At 41.4% G+C, this 22,945-nt stretch overlaps 1 protein-coding gene across 3 annotated transcripts in view; it reads right to left on the reverse strand.

The window, feature by feature from the left end:
- The window catches only part of LOC122557230 (tumor necrosis factor ligand superfamily member 10), a 100,867-nt gene that overhangs the window by 62,971 nt on the left and 14,951 nt on the right, over positions 1-22,945 (reverse strand). For 2 of the 3 annotated variants that reach the window (XM_087992050.1, XM_087992049.1), the window contains exons 2-4: positions 18,845-18,898; positions 9,640-9,735; positions 1,828-1,959 (exon numbers count right to left, since the gene is read on the reverse strand). In XM_087992050.1, coding sequence (XP_087848176.1) covers positions 1,828-1,959; positions 9,640-9,735; positions 18,845-18,898 — 282 coding nt within the window. The remainder of the gene's footprint in view (positions 1-1,827; positions 1,960-9,639; positions 9,736-18,844; positions 18,899-22,945) is intronic. The other variant, XM_043704684.2, reaches the window with a different exon arrangement.

Genomic DNA, 22,945 nt, shown 5'->3' on the forward strand with positions numbered 1-22,945 from the left:
GTGCAAGATAAGCTCCATTTAAATTTGCATCCTAATTTCTACAGTGTCCTATTTTCTCTTCCATTTTTCAACAGAATAATAATTTTGGGGATGTGGTGGTGAAATGGTAATGTCACTTGACTAGTAATCTATCGGTCTGGGCTATCGGTCTATGGCTACAGAAGCCAGTGGATTTGAATTGTGTTAATAAGTCTGGAATTAAGCACCAGCCTCAGGAGTTTTGAGTATGAAACTATAGGTGATCATAGCAAAACCCCATCTTGCTCATTAGCACACTTTTGGTAAGATAATCTACTGGATTTACATGGTATAGTCTACATTTGACTCCAAATCCACAGTGATGTGGGTGACTCTTAATGGCCCTCTGAAGTCTAGCAAGTCAGTAGGTTTAAGGGCAGTCAGGGGTGGGTAACAAATGCCAGCCGTGCTGGCATTGCCCTCATCCCATGTTGGATTAAAAAAATAGAATGGAGGATTTCCAATTTGCATTAATAACAAAGAAACTGTTCACCGCAAATATCTCAATTTATGACCGTCTTTAATCATGCTGTAGCTGCAACACCAAGGTCCCTCTATTTAATTATCCTGCTTAATTCCCCATATTATCAACTTTAACAGGTTTGTATAAGTGGCATTTTATGGATAAAGGTAATAAGGTAATCAACATAAAACACAATATTGTATCTTCATTATCGATTTTGTCTTTTCTTCAAAGAATTCTCTTAACATAGGTTAAAGGTGAAATGATTTTTAGAATGCCACTATTACTGTTCCAGTCTCCGTTTTTGTCTATCCTCTCCCATCTTATTTGCAGACACTCTGAAAGGCCATAGAGTTAGATGAAGTAGGGACAAGTATCACACAGGATCTTCCAATGTCTTTATAAAGCCCCATTGTACAAGGAGAATCCAAAAAGATTTGCTCTACATTTAACTTACGCTACAACAAAGATTACATTTCATAAGTACTGCATTGATTATGAATAAACTTAGAAATGTAAGCCTTTTTTGTACTTTATCACTTGACCCTACAATTATTAAATGTTGTGTCTATTGTTATTATTTTATTTGGAACATTCAAACAATACTGGATAATAATTGAGGTAACTTGTCCCCGTATGATTTACACAAAGAAAACATGAGAATTGATTTCCTAAATAAAAAGTGTGCAGGTATCTGGCCAGAAGATGTTTTGAACCATCATGCAGACAGCCATTTGAAAGAAGATGGGGAGGTGGAGGGACCACCATGTATGTCTCACATTGATTGGCATTAAAGTGTCTGGACATGGTCATTCACTGCTGTTATATAGAGATCACACTCCTATCAGAGAGTAATGGTAATGCTGCAGTGCTTTGATAGTTCCAACATTGCCTAGATCAAGTGTCATTTATGTTAGATAAATTATAACCACTGTCATCAGTAAGCATCTTGGGGTCAAGGGGTTAATTGACTCCGACACCTGAATGCCAAACAGCGCTTGCTTAGTTTTAAAGGATTGAAAATGTGTAAAGATTGCTGGATGGAGCTAGTTCAAACCCTTCAATCTTCTCTTGACTGTCTTCAATTCCTTAATGGTGTGATAGAATTAAAACATTTCTGTGTCAGTCACTTTGAAATTGAGATTTGGAGAGTCTCAGTTGCCACCTTGAATCAGCATTATTAAAGTGCACCTTAACTTTAGTATGAACTCATATTAAAAGCACTTACAATTTGGAAAGTTGCTCCTTTTCCTAGTTAAGATATTTCAAGAAGCTTAAGAATCCTAAAAATACATGCAAGGTGGGAGGTCTTCTGATGAGTTTGTTTTGCTAGCTTTATGGTTTACCTGCAAACCATCCATTGATCCCTCAGAATGCTGTTGTATCCCTTTGATTAAAATTATATCATCTTCTTTGAGGTTATGCAGTTGAATGGATTCCATCAGCTCGTGGAGTTCAGGATAAGTTGCGGTCACTTCCTAGATTAGGAAGTATAAAACAAATAAAAAGAACATTAAGAATTAATGTATTTTAACAATTCAGAATTAAAAATTGCAGAAAATAATAATTCAGAGATCACAGTCATTATTAGGGAAAGGTTTTGGAGTGAAAAGCGGGACCAGAAATTTGAATAAGAAAAGTAAAAACACATTCTCTTGTGAAAGTATTCCATTTTACTGTAACATCCCCATTTTATTCTTGAAGAATCCCAAAAGTACTTTCATGACTTCACAGCATCCTAAAATGTTTCTTAACAAGTGAGCTGCTTTTGAAGCTTAGTTACAGGTTTATTGTAGAAAACATGCAGCTAATTTGAGAACAGCAAGCTTCCACAAAGGCTGTGAGTTCAATGATTACATAATCTTTTAATGATATTGGTTGTGAAATAAATATTGACTCTTCTGCACACAGTGTCATAACAGGCCACATAGAACTGCAGATTAACATTATATTGCAATGTTTCAGATGCAAACAGTGTAGTGCTCCTGAACACTGCCCTGAAGTATCAGCCTGGATTATGGACTTAAATTCTGTGGTGGAACTTGAACCCATAGCTAGCACTGAGCCACGTCTGGCACTTTGGTGAACAACAACCCCAGCACAGCTTCTTTCTGCATAATGAACTTTTATTTTCCTACGATCAGTTATAGAGTTACAGGAGGTGGATTTCATTCTCCATTAAATGCTGACATATTGAATGTCAAGAACCAAGGCCTCATGTATCTATTGAAGTATCACACTGGATCAGGCAACTGACAAACCAGGTAGATTGGTACAAGATGATTGTTGATCCTTAACAGCAGATTTGTGCATTTTCGGTTTCAAATGGACATAAGTGTCCCAACTTGGAGGGGTTGGGGTACAACTAAGTGTAATGCAGGGGAAGACAGCCTTTGAAAACAAATTGTCTCTCTTTAGGCAATAGACAGAGGGAAAACAGCATATTCTTTATTTCTGTGTGCCTCGAGCAATAGCCTTGCCTCAATAAGAAGTTTTATAATACAAATAAAGAGGTGGCATACACATGGGTGGAGGCAGGGAATATCATCCCATGAGGCATTTTCTTCCCTCCATTTGGAAACAAAGCATTATGAATTACAAAGGAAATTGCTGGTATGATTATTAATATTTCCATTTCCTTCTGGCCCTGGTCAAAAATTGCTGTCAACAGCACAACTTGCTTGTTGTCGAATTTAATGTTTTATTCTGGCTGCAACTTCAAGTTCTTTGGTTTGAAAAGAACCTTCCCTTAAAATCAATGGAAGGCCAGAGTGGAAAAGCTTACAGTTCTGGCAAAATCACTTCAAATGTGCAAATCTTGCAATATAATTGGGATAGATTTTGCATAGTATTCATTTGATCCTAGTCCATCAAGCAGGGCGTGAAAGTGACAAGGGGCACCATTTCCACTTAGTTTTACAGAAAGCTTCAAACTTTCCACTTGCACTAGGTATCCTTTGAAAACATGTGAAATTGATTTTATCTTGTTCTTAGTTAGATTCTGTATCCCAGCATGTAGGAACAAATTATTGTAGATGCTGAATTCTGTACTGAAAACAACAAATGCTGGAGATCACAACAGGTCAGGCAGCATCCGTGGAGAGCGGGCAAGCTAACATTGAGTCCAGAACACTCTTCATCACAGCTGTGATGAAGAATCATCTAGACTCGAAACATGGAAGCTGTCTGACCTGTTGTGATCTCCAGCATTTGTTATTTTCTGTATCCAAACATTTGCATTAGAACAGATAGAACAGTACAGCACAGGAACAGATTGCATCCAATTCTTGTAGCCTGTCAACAAATCCACAAATGCAGTTTTACTAGCAATCTAGGAATAAATGTAAATCTCATGAAATAAGAGTTAAAAGAACAGTATAAAAACAGCCTTTGATCATTCTAAAATCATGTTCAATGCACATCTTAGCCATTTCCAGAGTTTTCACTTTTTTTGAGAACAATGTTACTTAGAGCACCCCCCAGTGGTCACCTGTGGTCTTGCAGCCTCCCAACTACTGCACAGCAACCTGGGTGATGATCAGAAACTGAGAGAAAGTGTGGACTGCAGATGCTAAAGAGTCAGAGTCGAAAAGAGTGGCTCTGGAAAAAGCACACCAGGTCAGACAGCATTCAAGGAGCAAGGGAGTCAACGTTTCGAGCATTGGCTGTTCATCAGGAATGAGGTGGTGGACCAAGGGGGCTGAGAGATAAGTGGGGGGGGGGGGGGGGAAAGAGTGGAAGAGAGCTGCTGGGGGAAGGTAGCTGGGAATGCAAAGGTGGAAGATAAGGAGTTCTTCCTCCAGGTGTTGGGTGGCTAGAGTTTGGAGGTAAGGAGGCCCAGGTCCTGCATGCCCTTGGTGGAGTGGGAGGGGGATTTGAAATGTTCAGCCACAGGACGGTGGGGTTGTTTAGTTTGGATGTCCCAGAGATGTTCTCTGAAATGTTCCTCAAGTTGGCGTCCTGTCTGCCCAGTGTAGAGGAGACCACTTTGAGAGCAATGGACACAGTAGATAATGTGTGTGAAGTACAGGTAAATCTCTGATGGATGTGGAAGGATCCTTTGAGGCCTTGGACAGAGATGAGGGGAGAGGTGTGGGCACAGGTTTTGCAATTCTTGCGCAGGGGAAGTTGCTGGGAGGGCAGAGTGGGTTGGTGGGGTGTGTGGACCTAACAAGGGAGTTGCGAAAGGAATGCAGATGCAATGGAGGCGGAGGAATTGGGAATAAGGGATAGCAGTTTTACTGGAGGCAGGGTAGGAGGAGGTGTAGTCTGGGTAACTGTGGGTTTCGGTGGGTTTGAAGTAGATAGCCGTTTTGAGTCGGTCACCAGAAATGGAGATGGAGAGGTCCAGAAAGGGGAGGGAGGTGTCCAAGATGGCCCAGGTGAACTTGAGGTCAGGGTGGAAGGAGTCAGTGAAGTTGATGAATTGTTCAACCTCCTCATGGGAGCATGAGGTGACGCCGATACAGTCATTGATGTAACAGAGAAAAAGGTGGGGGATGGTCCCGGTGTAGCTGCAGAAGGTGGACTATTCCACATACCTGACCAACAGGCAGGCATAGCTGGGGCCCATGCAGGTATCTACGGCTACCCCTTTGGTCCGGATGAAGTGGAAGGATTCGAAGGAGAAACTATTGAAGGTGAGGACAGTTCAGCCAATTGAATGAGTGTGTCAGTGGAAGGGTACTGGTTGGGTTGACGGAAAAGGAAGAAAGGGAGGGCTTGAGGCTTTCGTCATGGCAGATGGATGTGTACAGGGACTGGATGTCCATGGTGAAGATGAGGCATTGGGAGCTGGGGAAATGAAATGCAAGGAGGGGGAGAAGGGTGTGGTGGTGTCCCGAAAGTATGTGAGAAGATCCTGGATCAAGGGGCACAGGACGGTGTCAAGGTATGCAGAGATAAGTTCGGTGGGGCAGGAGCAGACTGACAATGGGTCGACCGGGGCAATCAGGTTTGTAATTTTGGGTAGGAGGTAGAACCAGGCAGCGTGCGATTCCTGAACTATGAGGTTAGAGGCTGTTGGTGGGAGATCCCGAGGTGATGAAGTTGTGGATGGTCTGGGAGATGATGGTTTGGTGATGGGAGGGGAGCTCATGGTCGAGGGGGCAGTAGGAGAAGGTGTCCACGATTTGGCGCCTGGGTTCAGCAGAATAGAGGTTGGTGTGCCAAGCTACCACTGCACCCCCACCTTGTCTGCTGGTTTGATGGCAAGGTTGGGGTTGGAGCAGAGGGAGTGGAGGGCTGCGGGTTGTGAGGGTGAGAGATTGGACAGGTTGAGGTGGTCAATGTCACGCTGACAGTTGGAGATGTAGAGATCGAGGGCAGGTAACAGACCAGCATGGGGTGTCCAGGTGGATGGAATGTGTTGGAGGCAGAAGAAGAGGTCTTCAGAGGGTGAGTGAGAGTCCTGATGGAAAAAGTAAGCATGGAGACAGAGGCAGTGGAAGAAAAGTTCAGTTTTGCAACGTGTGTTGAATCCGTTGATCCGGGAGCATAGGGAGATGAAGTGAGGCCTTTACTGAGGATATATATTCACTGTACACAAGTATGATGCAATGATCAATCTCCATCAAGACAGAATCCAACTATCACCCCCTTCACATTCAATAGCATTGCTGTCGCTGAAGTCCCCCATTATCAATATCCTGGGATTACCACTGACCTGAAATTGGACCAATCTTTATGAAAAAGCAGCCACCAGAGCATATCAGAGTTGAGTAACTCCTCTCCTCAATCCCCAGAAGCCTGTCCACCATCAATAAGACTCAAATCGGGAGTGTGATGGAATATTCTCCACATACCTGGAGGAGTGCAGTTCCAAAATCACTGCAGAAGCTCAATATTATCCAAGCCAAAGCAACTTGCTTGGTTGCCCCTGATGCACCACCTTCAACATTTACTCCCTTCATCAACGCAATGACAGCAGTGTCTGTCAATTCACACTGAAGTAATTCACCACTGCTCCTTTGACAGGACTTTCCAAACCTGCGACCTCTACCAACTAAAACATCAAGAGAGACAAATGCTTGGGAACACCATCAGCTTAAGCTCTACTCTAAGCTACATGGCAGCCTGACTTGCAATTATATCATTCTTCCTTCACTGTCTGGGTCTAAATCATGGAGCCACCTTTCCAACAGCACTATAGGTTCCTGCATTTCAAGGACAGCAGAAATTCAAAAAGTCTGCTCATCACCACATTCTGACTTGCAATTATGAAAATGCCTGGCCCAGCCAGGGACACTCACATCCCATCAACAACAAAAAAAATGAATCAATAGAAATTGCCGCCACTCCAACTTTATTTATCTTTATGTTAAATACACATTGAAATTTCTCAGGGATTGGAATGCTAAAAAAAAACACTGCAATTATTTCTGTCAGAATCAATCAATCCATCTTAAAAGAACAAAATAAAATGGATTCCTAAACTTGCCATTAGGGAAATTGAAAATGGTTAAGATCAACAATTTTGCCCTTCATCTGATCTTCATATTTTTCTAATTAATAATGTTTCCACTGGTAAGAGAGACTAAGACCCAAGAGCACAGCCTCAGAGTGAAGGAACAACTCTTCAGGAAGGAACTGAGAGGAGGAGGAATTTCTTCAGCTAGAAAGTGGTGAATCTGTGCAACTTATTCCCACAGAAGGCTGTGGTGGGCAACCATTAGGCATATTTAAGACAGAGATAGCTAAGTTCTTTATTAGTAAAGGGATCAAGGAGTACAGGGAGAAGGTAGGAGAATGAGAAACATATCAGCCAGGGAAGATTGGCAGAGCACACTCAAATGGGTCAAATGCCCTAATTCTGCTCCAATATCTTATGGTCAGAGATGTTATTACATACCTCTGGCTCATGTGGGACTTCCCCCCCCCAGCACCACTAATCCAGAATCTGGGACTTGAACCCAGGCCAGAGGTGGGGACATGACCACTGCACTACAAGAGCCCCACATGTGATCTTTATAGTTAAGGACTGAGTGGCTCTAACCATGTCTTATTCATCAACTCCCCTGCCCAACCCCTTTCAAGAATGATTCCAACAGAATACCTGCAATCTCACCTTCCAATTGATCTAATTGAATGTTACAATTCCATAGCAACTGGCAAATTTCTAGAACCGTCACCACACAAAAACTGGGGATAATGACAAGCCATTTGACAACAGAGAATATCATAGCCAAGCTATGCAAAGTCAGCAGAGGAGACCCATTCTCTCCTTCTTACACCTTCATGTTACATGTTACCTCACCACCACTAGCAACCTCTTTGTTTTTGGCTCTGAGCCCAGCTGTAGTGATTATAATGAGGTCAGCCAGGTGGACATCATAGAATGAGCTCCCTGACTGGGGCTGTTCATCTGGTCCAATCAGGAAGCCTTGGCTGACAGACATAAACACGAGTGAGGGCAGCATGGTGGCTCAGTGGTTAATACTGCTGCCTCACAGCGCCAGGCCCCCAGGTTCAATCTCTGTCTCCGGCGACTGCCTGTGTGGAGTTTGCACATTCTTCCTGTGTCTGCATGGGTTTCTTCCGGATGCTCCAGTTTCCTCCCATGGTCCAGGGATGTGCAGGTCGAGTGGGTTGGCCATGATGAATTGCTCATAGTGTTAGGTGCATTAGTCAAGGGTAAATATAGGGTGGGGGAATGGGTCGGTGTGAACTTGTTGGGCCAAATGGCCTGTTTCTATACTGTAGGGAATCTAATCCAATCTGATAGAAAATAAAATGAGTGAGGGTGGCAAGGTGGCTCACTGATTAGCACTGCTGCCTCACAGTCAGGTATCTGGGTTCGATTCCAGCCTCGGGCAACTGTCTGTGTGGAGTTTGCACATTCTCCCTGTGTCTGTGAGGATTTCTTCCCACAATACAAACATGTGCAGGTTAGGTGAATTGGCCAAACTAAATTACCAATATTGTTCAGGGATGTGTAAGTGAGGTGTATTAGTCAGGGAAAATGTAGAGCAATGAAAAATCAGGAGTGTTCATTCTAAGATTTGGCTCCAAGGAAGCCAGATCAGTGTCAAGGATTCTCCATGTGGAGTTATTTCACCACCGTTACTATCTATTCCCTCTGTGTAGAGCATAATAACGACAATTTTCCAACCCCTTCAGTTCTGAAGAACTCATATCAAACCTGAAATTTTAACTCTTTCTCTCTCTACAGTTGCTGCCAGATCTGTTGGGTTTCTCCAGCTCTGTCTGTTTTCCTTTTAGATTTCCAGGATCTGCAATACTTTGCTTTTGTGTATTCCAAGTGAGACCGTGCCACGACTAGTCATATTCAAATCACTGAACATTTACACATACATACCAAACTCTAACAATGGCCAAAAATACTTAAACCTAACTTCTCTTTGATTGTAATGCTTGCTAAATCAGAAGTGGGCTGTAAGGACAACAAGCATTGATTAAAATGGATTTGTTTGTAGAGGAAAATACCCTGTTATACAATTTCAATGTTGTTGTCTGATTCTGTACTAATTCATTTATATTTTTAACGCTTCTGATAGTGTACATCTTAAAAAGATATCTACAATTTAATGTTAAAAAAAACCTTTAATTACTACTTACATTAAATTCAAAATTCATACAAACTGTAAAGTAGCTAGGTAATAATGCAAGCAAAAACTGACTAATAAAACACACTGAATAAAACACACATGCCATTCACTGAAGATCATTTGCTGTTATTTCACAATTAGATTTGTCTCCATTCTTTCTCACTCAGTAGTGTGCTCAGTTCACTGATGCATCATCATGTTTTCCCTGTCACCTAGATCTTCCTCTGATGATGCAGCATATTTACAGGGTGGCACAGTGACACAATGGTTAGCACTGCTGCCTCACAATGCCAGAGACCTAGGTTCAATCCCTGCCTTGGGCAACTGTCTGTGTGTGTTTCCTCCAGGTGCTCGGGTTTCCTCTCAGTCCAAAGATGTGCAGCTTAAGTGAATTGGCCATACTAAATTGCCCGTAGTGTTAGGTGAAGGGGTAAATGTAAGGGAATGGGTCTGGGTGGGTTGCTCTTTGGAGGGTCGGTGTGGACTTGTTGGGCCAAAGGGCCTGTTTCCACACTGTAAGTAATCTAAATTTCCACAGCCTCTGCCTATTTGGGAAGCATTTTTAATACAAAGACATGAGGTTTCACTTACCTCTTTAAGCGGTATTGCAATTCCTTGCTCATTCCTTTCAATCACTACCTGACAAAGCTTCTTGGTGCTATGCAACCAGTTAATTGGATCTGACATCTGTGGGGAAAAAAAACATGAACAGGAATATATCAGACGTGCAGACAAACAACCTGGTTTCTTACACCCTATGGCATTTTAAAAATATACCAATGTGCTTTATGGGAAGGGAGGCTTGAATAGTTATCTGAGCAGTTTCCAAACCTGGAACTTGGGATGAAATATGAATTCTTGTTATTGTAGTTAATGGCTAAATTGGCATATTGGGTCATCAATTAGAGTATAGGTCACCAGGAGTTAGCAAACCCATGAATTGACAGGTGGCGGTCTCAATTATCTACTAACCTGCTGCTTGGTTGATTAAACAGCCAATTAAATGAACTTATTTGCTGGTGGACAAACCATATAATCCACCAAGAAGGGAGATCCAGATTCAACTTTCACCTGCTCCAGTGACGTGTAATAATAAACACTGAACAGATTGATTAGAAAATATGTCCATCAATCAAAGAATCTTGTGATGGAAACTGATTGATGACTTGTACACCTGTTGTTTTTCACGGTGTCCCCCCCCCCCCCCCCCCCCCCCCACCCCCCACCCCACACACACACACACAATGGGTGCTGGGGGTACAAAATTTAAAAGATCTTGTGGTGTGGTGAAATTGTATAGCAGGGTATTTTCCTCTACAACCAAATCCATTTTAATCAATGCTTGTTGTCCTTAATGCCCACTTCTGATTTAGCAAGCATTACAATCAAAGAGAAGTTAGGTTTAAGTATTTTTGGCCATTGTTGGAGTTTGGTATGTATGTGTAAATGTTCAGTGATTTGAATATGACTTGTCGTGGCACGGTCTCACTTGGAATACACAAAAGCAAAGTATTGCAGATGCTGGAAATCTGATCAAGATCTCATTGTAATCGGAGGTAACCTTTGCTGTCCACTAATCCTCCAGTTTTGGTGTCATCAGCAAACATTAAGGACAAAAGAGTAACTCGGGAGAGAATAGGGCCCCTCAAAGATCAGCAAGGCCGCAGGAGATGGGACAGATACTAAACAAGTATTTTGCATCAGTATTTACTATGGAAAAGGACATGGAAGATGTAGAATGTAGGGAAATAGATGGCGACATCTTGAAAAATATCTATATTAAAGAGGAGGAAGTGCGGGATGCCTTGAAACACATGAAAGTTGTTAAATCCCCAGGACCTGATTAGGTGGGAAACTAGGGAAGTGATTGCTGGACCTCTTACTGAGATATTTGTATCATCGATAGTCACAGGTGAGGTGCCGGAAGACTGGAGGTTGGCTATCATGGTGCCACTGTTTTAAAAAGGTAGTAAGGACAAGCCAGGGAACTATAGACCAGTGAGCCTGACGTCGGTGGTGGGCAAGTTGTTGGAGGGAATCCTGAGGGACAGGATGTACATGTATTTAGAAAGGCAAGGACTGATTAGGGATAGTCAACTTGGCTTTATGCATGGGAAATCATGTCTCACAAACTTGATTGAGTTACTGTTGTTGAGTTTGGGGAAAAGGTGCAGGTAAGACAGTATAGAATCAAATTGTCATCGAAGTACAAAGACGCTTTGGGTCATTTTGGTGAGATTTGGCCCAATAAGAATCAATTGTTTGTGGTTTGATTTGCAGAGAAAAATCTTTAAATATTGTGTGCAATTCTGGTCTCTCAGTTGGGAAGTCATGTTGCGGCTATACAGGACATTGGTTAGGCCACTTTTGGAATATTGCGTGCAAATCTGGTCTCTCTCCAATCAGAAGGATGTTGTCAAACTTGAAAGGGTTAAGAAAAGATTTACAAGGATGTTACCAGGGTTGGAGTGTTTGAGCTATAGGGAGAGGCTGAATAGGCTGGGGTTGTTTTCCATGGAGTGTTGGAGTATGAGGGGTGACCTTATAGAGGTTTATAAAATCCTGTGAGACAGAGATAGGCTAAATAGATAAGGTCTTTTCCGTGGAGTAGGGGAGTTCAGAACTGGAGGGCGTAGGTTTAGGGTGAGCGGAGAAAGATTTAAATGGGACCGAAGGGGCAACTTTTTCACGCAGAGGGTGGTGCGTATATGGAATGAGTTGCCAGAGGAAGTGGTGGAGGCTGGTACAATTGCAACATTTATAAGACATCTGGATGGATATTTGGGTAGGAAGGGATTAGGGGGATATGAGCCAAATGCTGGCAAATGCGATGAGATTAGTTTAGGATATCTGGTCAGAATGGACGAGTTGGACTGAAGGTTCTGTTTCTGTGCTGTACGTCTCTATGACTCTAAGTAAAACATATTCTTCTGTTTCATCAGTTTAAACGGAGAATCAGGTGTATCCTGTTAATGGCTAATATTCCAACATACCATACATGGCCTTGATTTGGGTGTACAGAGCAATGTTTTACATCCAAGCAGAAAATACAAAAATGTTTTTCAAAAATGAAGGAAAGAAAATGTAAATGGGGAGCTTTAAATGTGCACCAGTGGAAACAGAAACACTTTGTTAAGAAAGTTTATCAGAAATTCTCCTGATCACTACACAATTTCCTGTCTGCAGAAGCGTTGTGGAGTGCAGTTGCAGTATCAAAGAGTTACATTTCCTGTTATGGGCCACTGTGTATAACTGTGTATCTAATTCAGATCATTATCTCACTAGTGCAACCAGCAACTGTTGCTCTGTCACTTACTGCCCTTTTCATGGCCTTTGATTTGTAGAACATTCCAGCAATCCAACAACTTCAATTTTCACTTGAGCTTGTGGGTAAGGAAAAAGCACAAAGTTTGTTACCAGGCCCACTTTTAAAATGAAGTTGATATTTGTTAACTATTTCTGTTCATATATGGCAGATATAGATATATACCTTGTGCTTACCAACATGTGATTTTCTGCCCATTCGAATGAATGGAAATCACAAGCAAACTAGACATGGGGAACCCTAACCATAGTTCTTCTCTGTTTTCTTTCTTTTTCTTGCTTGAAGGTGTTGCCTCATGCTTCAATGTGGTTTCTAGGATACCAGCTGTCCTCTACTTGTGAGCCAAGCTGTTTTTCTCCAGGAGAAAGTGAGGACTGCAGGTACTGGAAATCACAGTCAAAGAGTGTGATGCTGGAAAAGCACAGCCAGTCAGGCAGTATCCGAAAGCAGGAGAGTTGATGTTTTGAACATAAACCCTTCATCAGGAATGATCCTGATGAACAGCTTATGTTTGAAACGTTGATTCTCCTACTCCTTGGATGCTGCCTGATCGGCTGTGCTTTTCCAACACCACAATCTTTGACTGTGATCTCCACGAGTAGTTTCTGCCAGTAGCAGATCAACTCTAGGATATTAGGGAGGCTGATCGATTCACAACACAATTCTCTTAACATCTGATTTTTGCTGGCCTTTACAGCAAGATCCCCCACATTGTGCTCAGGATCAGAAAGCCTGTCTAATTAGTTTCTCTCCCCCTTAGCCAAGGAACCTTACCCTTTACTGACAACATATTGGAGACTGTACCTGCAACCAACCTGGGCCTTGCAGCTCAATACTAGACTATTGAGCCATTAGGAGTTGTCAAAAATACGTAAAAAGCAACAACTTCACAAGAAAAGCATTTGACAATTCTTCTGGCTACAAAGAGAATGCAGCCAAATGAGCCAGCAACAAAATGTCATATGCAATGTAAGAATACATATTCCAGCATTTTTTTTACTGTTGGAAGTGAGGGCCTAGTGGTATTATTGTTGGACTATTAATCCAAAGACCCAGGTAATGTCCTAGGGATCCAAATTCAATGAATGCTGGCCGAGCCAGTGACACCTTCATCTAGTGAATAGATTTTTTAAAAATACAATAGGTTTTCACAACAAAAAAAGATTTTTTTAATAAACTTGAAGCACATGGTGTTTTAAATGTTTAATAATTGTGGCTAACAAAAATCTCTTATTTTTCATGCGAATCGCAGCTGAGACTTGAATCTAGAAATCCCTGCCCTAATCCCAACATTTACCTTACTCACAGGGGTGTGGGGAAATGGGAAAGATTCTAATTTGTGCTTCTGTGGTTCACTGAGACTGAACCTGTAATTTGCAGCTGAGGGTTCTTGTCATACAGTAGTAGTGACTCTACCTTGGAGCCAGGAATCTGGGTTTAAGCTCCACCCACCCAAAGGCCATAGAGTCATTGAGTCATAGAGATGTACAGCATGGAAACAGACCTTTTGGTCCAACTTGTCCATGCTGACCAAATATCCCAACCCAATCTAGTCCCACCTGCCAGCACCCAGCCCATATCCCTCTAAACCCTTCCTATCTATATACCCATCCAGATGCCTTTTAAATGTTGCAATTGTACCAACCTTCACCACTTCCTCTGGCAGCCCATTTCACACACACACCACCCTCTGCGTGAAAAAGTTGCTCCTTAGGTTTTTTTTGTATCTTTCCCCTCTCACCCTAAACCTATGCCCTCTAGCTCTTGTCTCCCCCAGAGAAGTGTGTAATATCATCCCTAAACATGTTGTTTAGGGGGAAGCAAGTACAAGCTGATCTGATTAACACAAGTAGATGTCTAAAACACAACTTGTGCACTTTAGTGCTTCTGTTCAGGTGCTGAGTTTTTCCTGTGATTTCACTTTTTGTTTCTAAACCTGCTGACATTGTTTGGAGAAGTAGGGTATTCTTTTAGATATGGTCCTGAAACAAGCTTGGAATTGTTTAAAAAAAAGTTCATAAAATGCCAAAACAAATAATTCCAAAAAGCTTGACAATCAAAACAAGAGACAACAGGAACTGTCAAAAGCATTTGAAACTCCTGCCTTTTAAATATTTGAAGAAAATTGTAGTGCTGAAAAAAGTGCTTGCTCTTTCATTCAGTTGATTGACATATATCTGAGGGAAATCATTACCATAAGACATAAGAGCAGAAATTACGCCATTTAGCCCGTCGAGTCTGCTGTACCATTCAATCATGGCTGATACATTTCTCATCCCCATTCTTCTCCTTTCTCCCCTTAATCCCTGATCCCCATGATACTCAAGAACCTCTCTATCTCAGTTTTAAATATACACAGTGACCTGGCCTCCACAGCCTTCTGTGCGAATGAATTCCATACATTCACCACTCTCTGGCTGAAGAGACATCTCCTTATCTCCAATCTAAAAGGTCTTCCCTTTACTCTAAGACTGTGCCCTCAGGTCCTAGCCTCTCCTACCAATGGAAACATCTTTCCAAGATCTACTCTGGCTTGGGCATTCAGTATTTTGTATGTTTCAGGTAGATCTCTCCTCATCCTTCTAAACTCCATTGAGTATTTGTTCCTCGCACATTAAGCTTTTTATTCCCGAGACCTTTCTTGTGAACCTCCTCTGAACACGCTCCAGGGTCAGTATATCCTCCCTGAGATATGAGACCCAACACTGCACACAATACTCCAAATGTGTTCTGACCAGAGCCTTACAGAACTTCAGAAATGCATCCCTGCTTTTATATTCAGGTCCTTTCAAAATAAATGCCATAATTGCATTTGTCTTCTTAACTACTGACTCAACCTGCAAGTTTATCTTGAGAGAATCCTGGACTAGAACTCCCACGTCTCTTTGTACTTCAGATTTCTGAATTTTCTCCCCATTTAGAAAATAGTCCATGCCTCTATTCTTCCTTCCAAGGTGCTTGACCTCATACTTTTCCTCGTTGAACTCCATCCACCTCTTCTTTGCCCACTCTCCTAATCTGTCCAAATCCTTCCGCAGCCTCCCTGCCTCCTCAATACTACCTGTCCCTCTTCCTATCTTTGTATCATATGCACATTAGCCAGAATGCCCCCAGTTACATGATTAGTTCAAGTTGACTGATTTCATGACTTCTGTTAAGTAGTTAATAGTTTGATTCACAACTCCAGGTGATTAAATCTCATTGAAGTGGGACTATGAATGCTAATGTTTGTTTTATAAAGGATGAGAAGATGCCAAATGTTTTGATTTAGCAGTTTGGATTAGAAACTAGCTTTCTGAAAGAAGGCAGTGGTAGTTGATGGAACATATTCAGCCTGGAGTCTGGTTACTAGTGGTGTGCCACAAGGATCTATTTTGGGACCACTGCTGTTTGTCATTTTTATAAATTACTTAGACACAGGCATAGAGGGATGGGTTAGTAAGTTTGCAGATGACACTAAAGTCAATGGAATGGTGGACAGTGTGGAAGAATGTTACAGGATGCAGGGGGACTTGGATAAATTACAGAATTGGGCTGAGAGGTGGCAAATGGAGTTCAATGCAGCTAAATGTGAGGTGATTCACTTTGGGAAGAATAACAGAAAGGAAGAGTCAATGGAAAGATTCTTGGTAGTGTGGATGTGCAAAGGGATCTTGGAGTCCATGTACGTCGATCCCTGAAAGTTGCCACCCAGGTTGATAGTGCTGTTAAGAAGGCATACAGTGTGTTAGGTTTCATTGGTAGAGGGATTGAGTTCCGGAGATGCAGTGTCATGCTGCAACTATACAAAACGCTAATGCGGCCACACTTGGAATATTTTGTACAGTTCTGGTCTCCCCATTACAGGAAGGACATGGAAGCATTGGAAAACGTGCAGAGGAGATTTACCAGGATATTGCCTGGTGTGGAGGGAAGCTCTTATGAGGAAAGGCTGAAAGACTTGGATCTGTTCTCATTGGAAAGAAGGCGGCTAAGGGTGGATTTGATAGAGAGATACATGATCAGAGGATTAGATAGGGTAGACAGCGAAAGTCATTTTCCTAGAATGATGACATCAACTTGTTTGAGAGGCCTAAGTACAACTGAGGGGTGATAGATTTAAGACAGATGTCAGAGGCAGTTCTTTACTCAGAGTGGTAAGAGTGTGGAATGCCCTGTCTGCCAAAGTAATTAACTTAGCCACATTAGGGATATTTAAACAATCCTTGAATAAACACATGGATGATGATGGGGTAGTGTAGGGGAATGAACTTAGAATATTTCACAGGTCAGCGCAACATCAAGGGCTAAAGGGCCTGCTCTGCGCTGTATTGTTCTATGTAGTGAAAGGGTTTAACAATCAGTATTTCTTCTGTAGTAGCGAATTCATCAATAGACACTTAAAAACATTAATCAATCTCAGCATACATCCTGATGTCTGTCTATGATGGATGTTGAATTGTGCTGGTGGAACCTTGTTGAATTTCTGCAGTGCATCTTTGCACCATTTCAAAACACTTAACACTATTGATGAGTCATTCAATAACTTTACTGATGATCAAGAGTAGACTGATGAAGCAATAATTGGCCAGGCTGGATTTATCTTGCTTTTTGTCGACAGAATAGTTTGGCAATTTTCTCCATTGTCAGGTGGATGCCAGTGAGAATTAAGAGATATCCTCATTAGGGATATGGATATTTGTGGAGGCTCCTCCAATGAATTGCTGACTTTATACAATACCATGCGGCAGGGCTGCAAAGCATAGATTTGGTTGTACAATCACTTAGCTCTGTCTAGAATTTGCTTGTTATGCTGTTTGGCACACAAGTAATCTTGGGTTGTAGCTTCATGAGGCCAACACCTCACCTTTAGGCATGCCTGGTATTGCTCCTGGTATGCCCTTCTCCATTGTTCTTTGAATCAAGGTTGATATTAATAGCAGAGTAGGGGATGTACTGAACCATGAGATTGCAGAATATGGTGAGGAAAGGGATAGGTGATACTGAGAAAGAGATTTCCTTGCTAATTTTTAAATTGTTGCCATAAGACTTCATGGGGTCTGCAATCAATGTTGAAGGAAACTTCCTCCTGACTGTATCATCACAAGATGGTGAGCAGCAGTGAGGAATGCTGACACAAGATGGCAAATAGTGAGAGTATTTCATCCAGCTACTTCATGCCACATGGTGATGTTTAAAGATTTCTTCAAATGCATCTGTAAGAATCCTATTCATACAGACAGTCAGTAGTAGAAAAATCTGAAAATTCAAGAGTCCTACAGGAGAAATTTCATTGAAAGATTCAACAAGCCAAAATCTTCAGCAAATGGTAAAAGTTCTTGAAAGAGACACGCTGCAGTAGATGAGTATTCGAAACTCCCTGGAACTGAAGTATTAGTCACTCCAGACAGTTACAGATAACATCAAGTACTAGTGTCCTGTAGGACCATCAAGAGTCAGGGTCTAGTCAGAGAGCAAGCAGACATTGGAAACTGTGAGAGTAAAGTTTAAATCCCTGATGGACCAGGGCAAAAGTTTGAAAACGGTGCAGAATTACAGCCTGAAAAAGCCACGCGTAAAGTCAATTAAAGCTGAGGCCGAGCATCACCACCATTGTAAGCAATCGCCATGAATCATACCTACACTAAGAGAAACACAAGGATGACAATTGCAATTCAACCTCAGATCACAGACCCGTAGACATTGCATCTTTGAAGCCTGAGCTTAAAAGGTCTAATGGAAGAAGAAAAGGCAAGAACCTATTACTAAAACAACAGACAGCAGAAATCATTTAGGAAAAGCCATAAAGAAATATGAATCATTTACTTTCCCCACAAATAGCTGGCTTCATCTAGAGAAGCCATGGAAAAGAGGGGAATCCATTTCAGCTGCTTAAAGTGAAAATCTTCTATTTTAGCCACAGAAATTGTGAGAATACTCTCAGAACAAATACAATTATTAATATATCAAGATTTAACAGAAGACTGCAGCACCTAGGGAATCCTTAGATGAGCTCTATAGATTGGTGGGAAAGTGTAGTTGTGGCGATTTAATGTTAGAGTTCATAAAGGACAGAATTGTTGAGGTGTGTGTCGGGTTTATTGCTGTCAAAAGAAAGTTGATTCTAGGAAAAGCCACTGAGTGAATGAGGCTCAAGTACAGAAGCAGCACAGACCAATCTCAAGGGAAGAAGATTAACCTTATGACAAAAGATTTGCAGAATGTATTCTGTTCTTACAGTACTAAACACAAAAGACACAGTGGAGAAACCAAAAAAAGCAAGTACGACTGACATTAGACATTAAATTACCTTGCACTGTGAAGTAAGGAAACTTCACAGACACAGGAAGTGCCTACCTACCTATTAAAAAGAAGTGTTCTACTTCTAAAACAATGTAATTTTCAGAAAATATGCTGAAATAGGACATAATCACAGAAAAGCAGAAGTCATCAGCCACCCACACAAAGAGGTTAATGAGTAGAATAACTTACAATAGAAGAAAAGCGTAAAGTCCTCTTAACAGGAGTAGGAGATCCAATCCTAACCTGTTGTCAAGAGAATATTTATGTCAATAGGCATATCATTGATTTCAAGTTTTATACAGGTGTGAATATCGCTATATTATCAGATAATGAACCATGGTTAAAAACATGCTGCATGCCAACAGCAGTGCAACAATCTAGTCCAGGAGGCATAGCATTTAAAATTAGAATGCAAGCGGCTTTAGGTATATATTTATATACAATCAGGGACTCTCACTCCTTAATGTGAATGCATATTTTGAATTTAACCTTCATAAAGTCACAAAAGAAGTCAAACTGTTTAAAGATAAGAAAGAGCTGGTCTAGAAACAGCCAGTCAGGAAACAGACAAGGTGCATTGGGTAAGAGCAGCCTGATGTGGAACAACTAGCCAAAGGACAACCACCAGATTTCATAGGGCTGCCAAGTTTACAGTCCACCATGAATCAAGATGGAATTACTTGAAATTAGCTATGTTTGCATCAATTTGTCATGTTTTGAAAAGCTGCAACTACACTGATTTGGCTCATACGCTTTCCACAGCTGTCAACATTGAGGAGAGGTTAGACTGAAAGGATCAACAGAGTGTGTATGCAAACACTACCAACCATAAAGCCATTGAGCAGTGTATCTTATTTGAGCTCACTGACACATCTCCAATTGAGGTAATTCAAAGTGCAATATAGGATGTTGTATAGTTATGAAAGATTGAAATCTGATGTCAGAAGCAGAGGTGATATAGAAGATGCAAGTTTGAACAGAGAAGTTAATTTCCTTATCTTCCCAGGATTAATCTTAATTAGCAATGATAGAGATGATGCCATACAAGAAGCAATTCTCAAAACAGCAAAACTGTGGAAGTAAACGTGACAGTTTCCCCAATACTTCAATCACTGACGCCAAATGAAAACATCCAACTAATCAACAAGTTAATCTAAAGAGTTTAGATAGATTTACCTGCAGATTCAGAATAAATATTTGCTGACACAGATTGAAGATTGATACATACAACCTCATGACAGCCACCAATTGGAAAGGGCAAAGCACATCCAGAGATTCAGGATACAGCCAAGAAGAAATTATTTAGTTCAAGATACTGTAAAAAAGAAATTGCCTGTTTCAACAAGACAGCCATACTCCACAAAGGAAATAAATGAGTTTAGCGATCCTCTAGTCAAAAAAGAAACAGTCAATAGGTCAATGGTCTTCAACCGAAACACCTATTCATCTTCCAAGCCTAAAGAGAATATATTCAATGAACCTCCAGGCACCTGAATTTATACAGTCAAAGGCATGGGGGAGGGGAGGAGATAGATTAGTGGTAAAAGTAATTATGTATAATATGTTTGCTAATGATGAAAGTAAATGCTTCAGTGGCGGTTGATGTTGCATATGAGTACAAGGGGCTAAAAGGTTTAATAATAATGCCTTAGGCACCACACACTTTGAAGAGGTCATATTGATCTAATGGGAAAACTGTTTTGGATCTCAAAAGGTATAATACTGAACATGCAGATTCTCCTCATTGTCTCTGTAACAATGTTTGACATACCAGTGTATCTTGTAACTAGTTTCTAAAAGCTATAGACTATACTTTGTGTAAGAAAAGAGCTTCTTGTTGGTATACCAAGAACCAAGTGAGCCTTGTAGATCACCAAGAAGGAGATGGTGTCATAAATGGTGCAGACAGATTCACACACTGGTGGTCAGCAGTGAGGGCCATAATATAACACAAAAATGTACTTTCCAGTGAGGGCCATAATATAACAATCAAGAGTGGGAACCAAGACTCATTAAGGAAAGGCCACTGTTTAAGGCCCTCCAATCATGTTAAATCAAAGGGCTAGAAATTGTAAATATCTTTCAAGCTGCACATGTTTGATGTGAAATGACTATTGTAGATATAACCAATAACTCATTGTCAACCACCTCAAAATTCTTCACTGTATATTGGAAGAAATTGATTTGTTTTGAATTTTACGTAATGTTAACATTATTATGAAATTTATTTGTATACATCCTGTGAATAAAGTGTACATTTGGAAAAGATTACAAGTGAGATCCCTGTGGGCGGCACGGTGGCACAGTGGTTAGCACTGCTGCCTCACAGCGCCAGAGACCCGGGTTCAATTCCCGTCTCAGGCGACTGACTGTGTGGAGTTTGCACGTTCTCCGCGTGTGTGCGTGGGTTTCCTCCGGGTGCTCCGGTTTCCTCCCACAGTCCAAAGATGTGCAGGTCAGGTGAATTAGCCATGCTAAATTGTCCATAGTGTTAGGTAAGGGGTAAATGTAGGGGTATGGGTGGGTTACGCTTCGGCGGGGCGGTGTGGACTTGTTGGGCCGAAGGGCCTGTTTCCATACTGTAAGTAATCTAATCTAATCTGTGTGGCTTTATTTTTCTTTGCTAATTCGGGAAAACTGAGAAATGGAATTGCCTGTATTGTTGCCTTGAGAAATATTAACTCACTCAGTAAATGCCAGTAATACACAGCAGATCAGAAAGCAATATATGGAAAGAAACCATCAAATCATTATCCTGAAACACTAGGCAATGTTCTTAGTGGGTTGAGAGTGTGTTGCTGGAAAAGAACAGCAGGTCAGGCAGCATCCGAGGAGCAGGAAAATCGACATTTTCCAACAACACACTCTCAACTCTCATCTCCAGCATCTGCAGACCACACTGTCTCCGAGAATGTGCTTAGTGCCATAGTGACAAGTTTGGAGGCAGGAAAAATAGAATTGAATAGATTAGAATATCTTTTATTGTTAAAAATAGAAGATAACTCACTGGAATGATTTCCCAACAAATTCCTGTCATTGGTGAAGTTACCCAGAGGCAACTTAGAAAATAGGTCATAAAATGCTACATAGAAGCAAACAATATAAGGTCCCAATTAGAGCCCATTTTGCAGCAATGAGTCACAGGCCTGCATCAAGTTCAGAGGCTGCTAGCTCTGTAGAGGCACCCTCCCTGAACCAAGCTGGGGACTGAGGTGAACGGAAGGGGCAGATTTGGAAGTTCAATGCCCGAGAGTGCAGTTTGCCTTGAAAAACCCTCAGCTGTGGCTCAAAGTATTTCAAGTAGGTGACTCCCATCCAACCTGAGGGGTTTAGTAGCTTGGCTCCTCTGAAGCCTTCAATTACATTGCATGGAGCAGCTCCATTTTGAGGTTGTCTCACATATTCCAGCCTACCTTTGCAGCACTGCCAAGTCTCTACAGCTATCAGTCCTTTGGATTGGCTGAAAGCCTCGGGAGATCACCCAAGTATGGTAAGTGTGGTGTGACCAATTGGGATGTTCACTCAGAAGATCACTTGGCTAATCTCCCTCCTGGCAAGTGCATTCTTGCAAGCACCAGAATCCTGAAGGAAGATTCCACAGGGAAAAAAAAAATGATCTTCAAACATTGATCTTCTCTTCTCCCCATGGATGTCTGACATGCTGAATACTTCCAGTATTTGTTTTTACTTCACATTTCCAGCATTCACAGTAGTTTGCTTTTGTTTTAGAGAAATCACATAGTTGCTGACTACATCTCTAAAGGTTCAGAAAGGAATTACAAGGATGTTGCCAGGACTGGACGGTTTGAGTTAAAAGGAGAGGCTGAGAGGGATGGGATTTTTTTCACAGGTGTGTAGAAGATTGAGTGGTGACCTTATAAAGGTTTATAAAATGATGAGAGTCATGGTAAGGTGAATGGCCAATGTAAGTTTTCAAGGGTAAGGGAGTCTAAAACTAGAGGGCATAGGTTTAGGTTGAGAGGGGAAAGATTTTAAAAAAAGAGACTTAAGGGCAACCTTTCCAAGCAGAGGGCGGTGAATATGTGGAATGAATTGCCAGAGGAAGTGGTAGGGGTAGAGGTGGGCACAATTACAATATTTAAAAGACAATTGGAAAGGTAAATGAATAGGAAAGACTTAGAGGAATTTGGGCCAAATACAGGCAAATGGAACTAGTCCAGTTTAGGATACCTAGTCAGCATGGATGAGTTGAACCAAAGGGTCTGTTTCCGTACTGTATGACTCTATGACTGGCATTTGATTATAGGTAATAGATTTTTGATTTAACTT

This window comes from Chiloscyllium plagiosum, unplaced genomic scaffold (assembly GCF_037043375.1).
Source record: "Chiloscyllium plagiosum isolate Xiang-an unplaced genomic scaffold, Cpla_swu_hap1 HiC_scaffold_11, whole genome shotgun sequence".
Classification (NCBI taxonomy): domain Eukaryota; kingdom Metazoa; phylum Chordata; class Chondrichthyes; order Orectolobiformes; family Hemiscylliidae; genus Chiloscyllium; species Chiloscyllium plagiosum.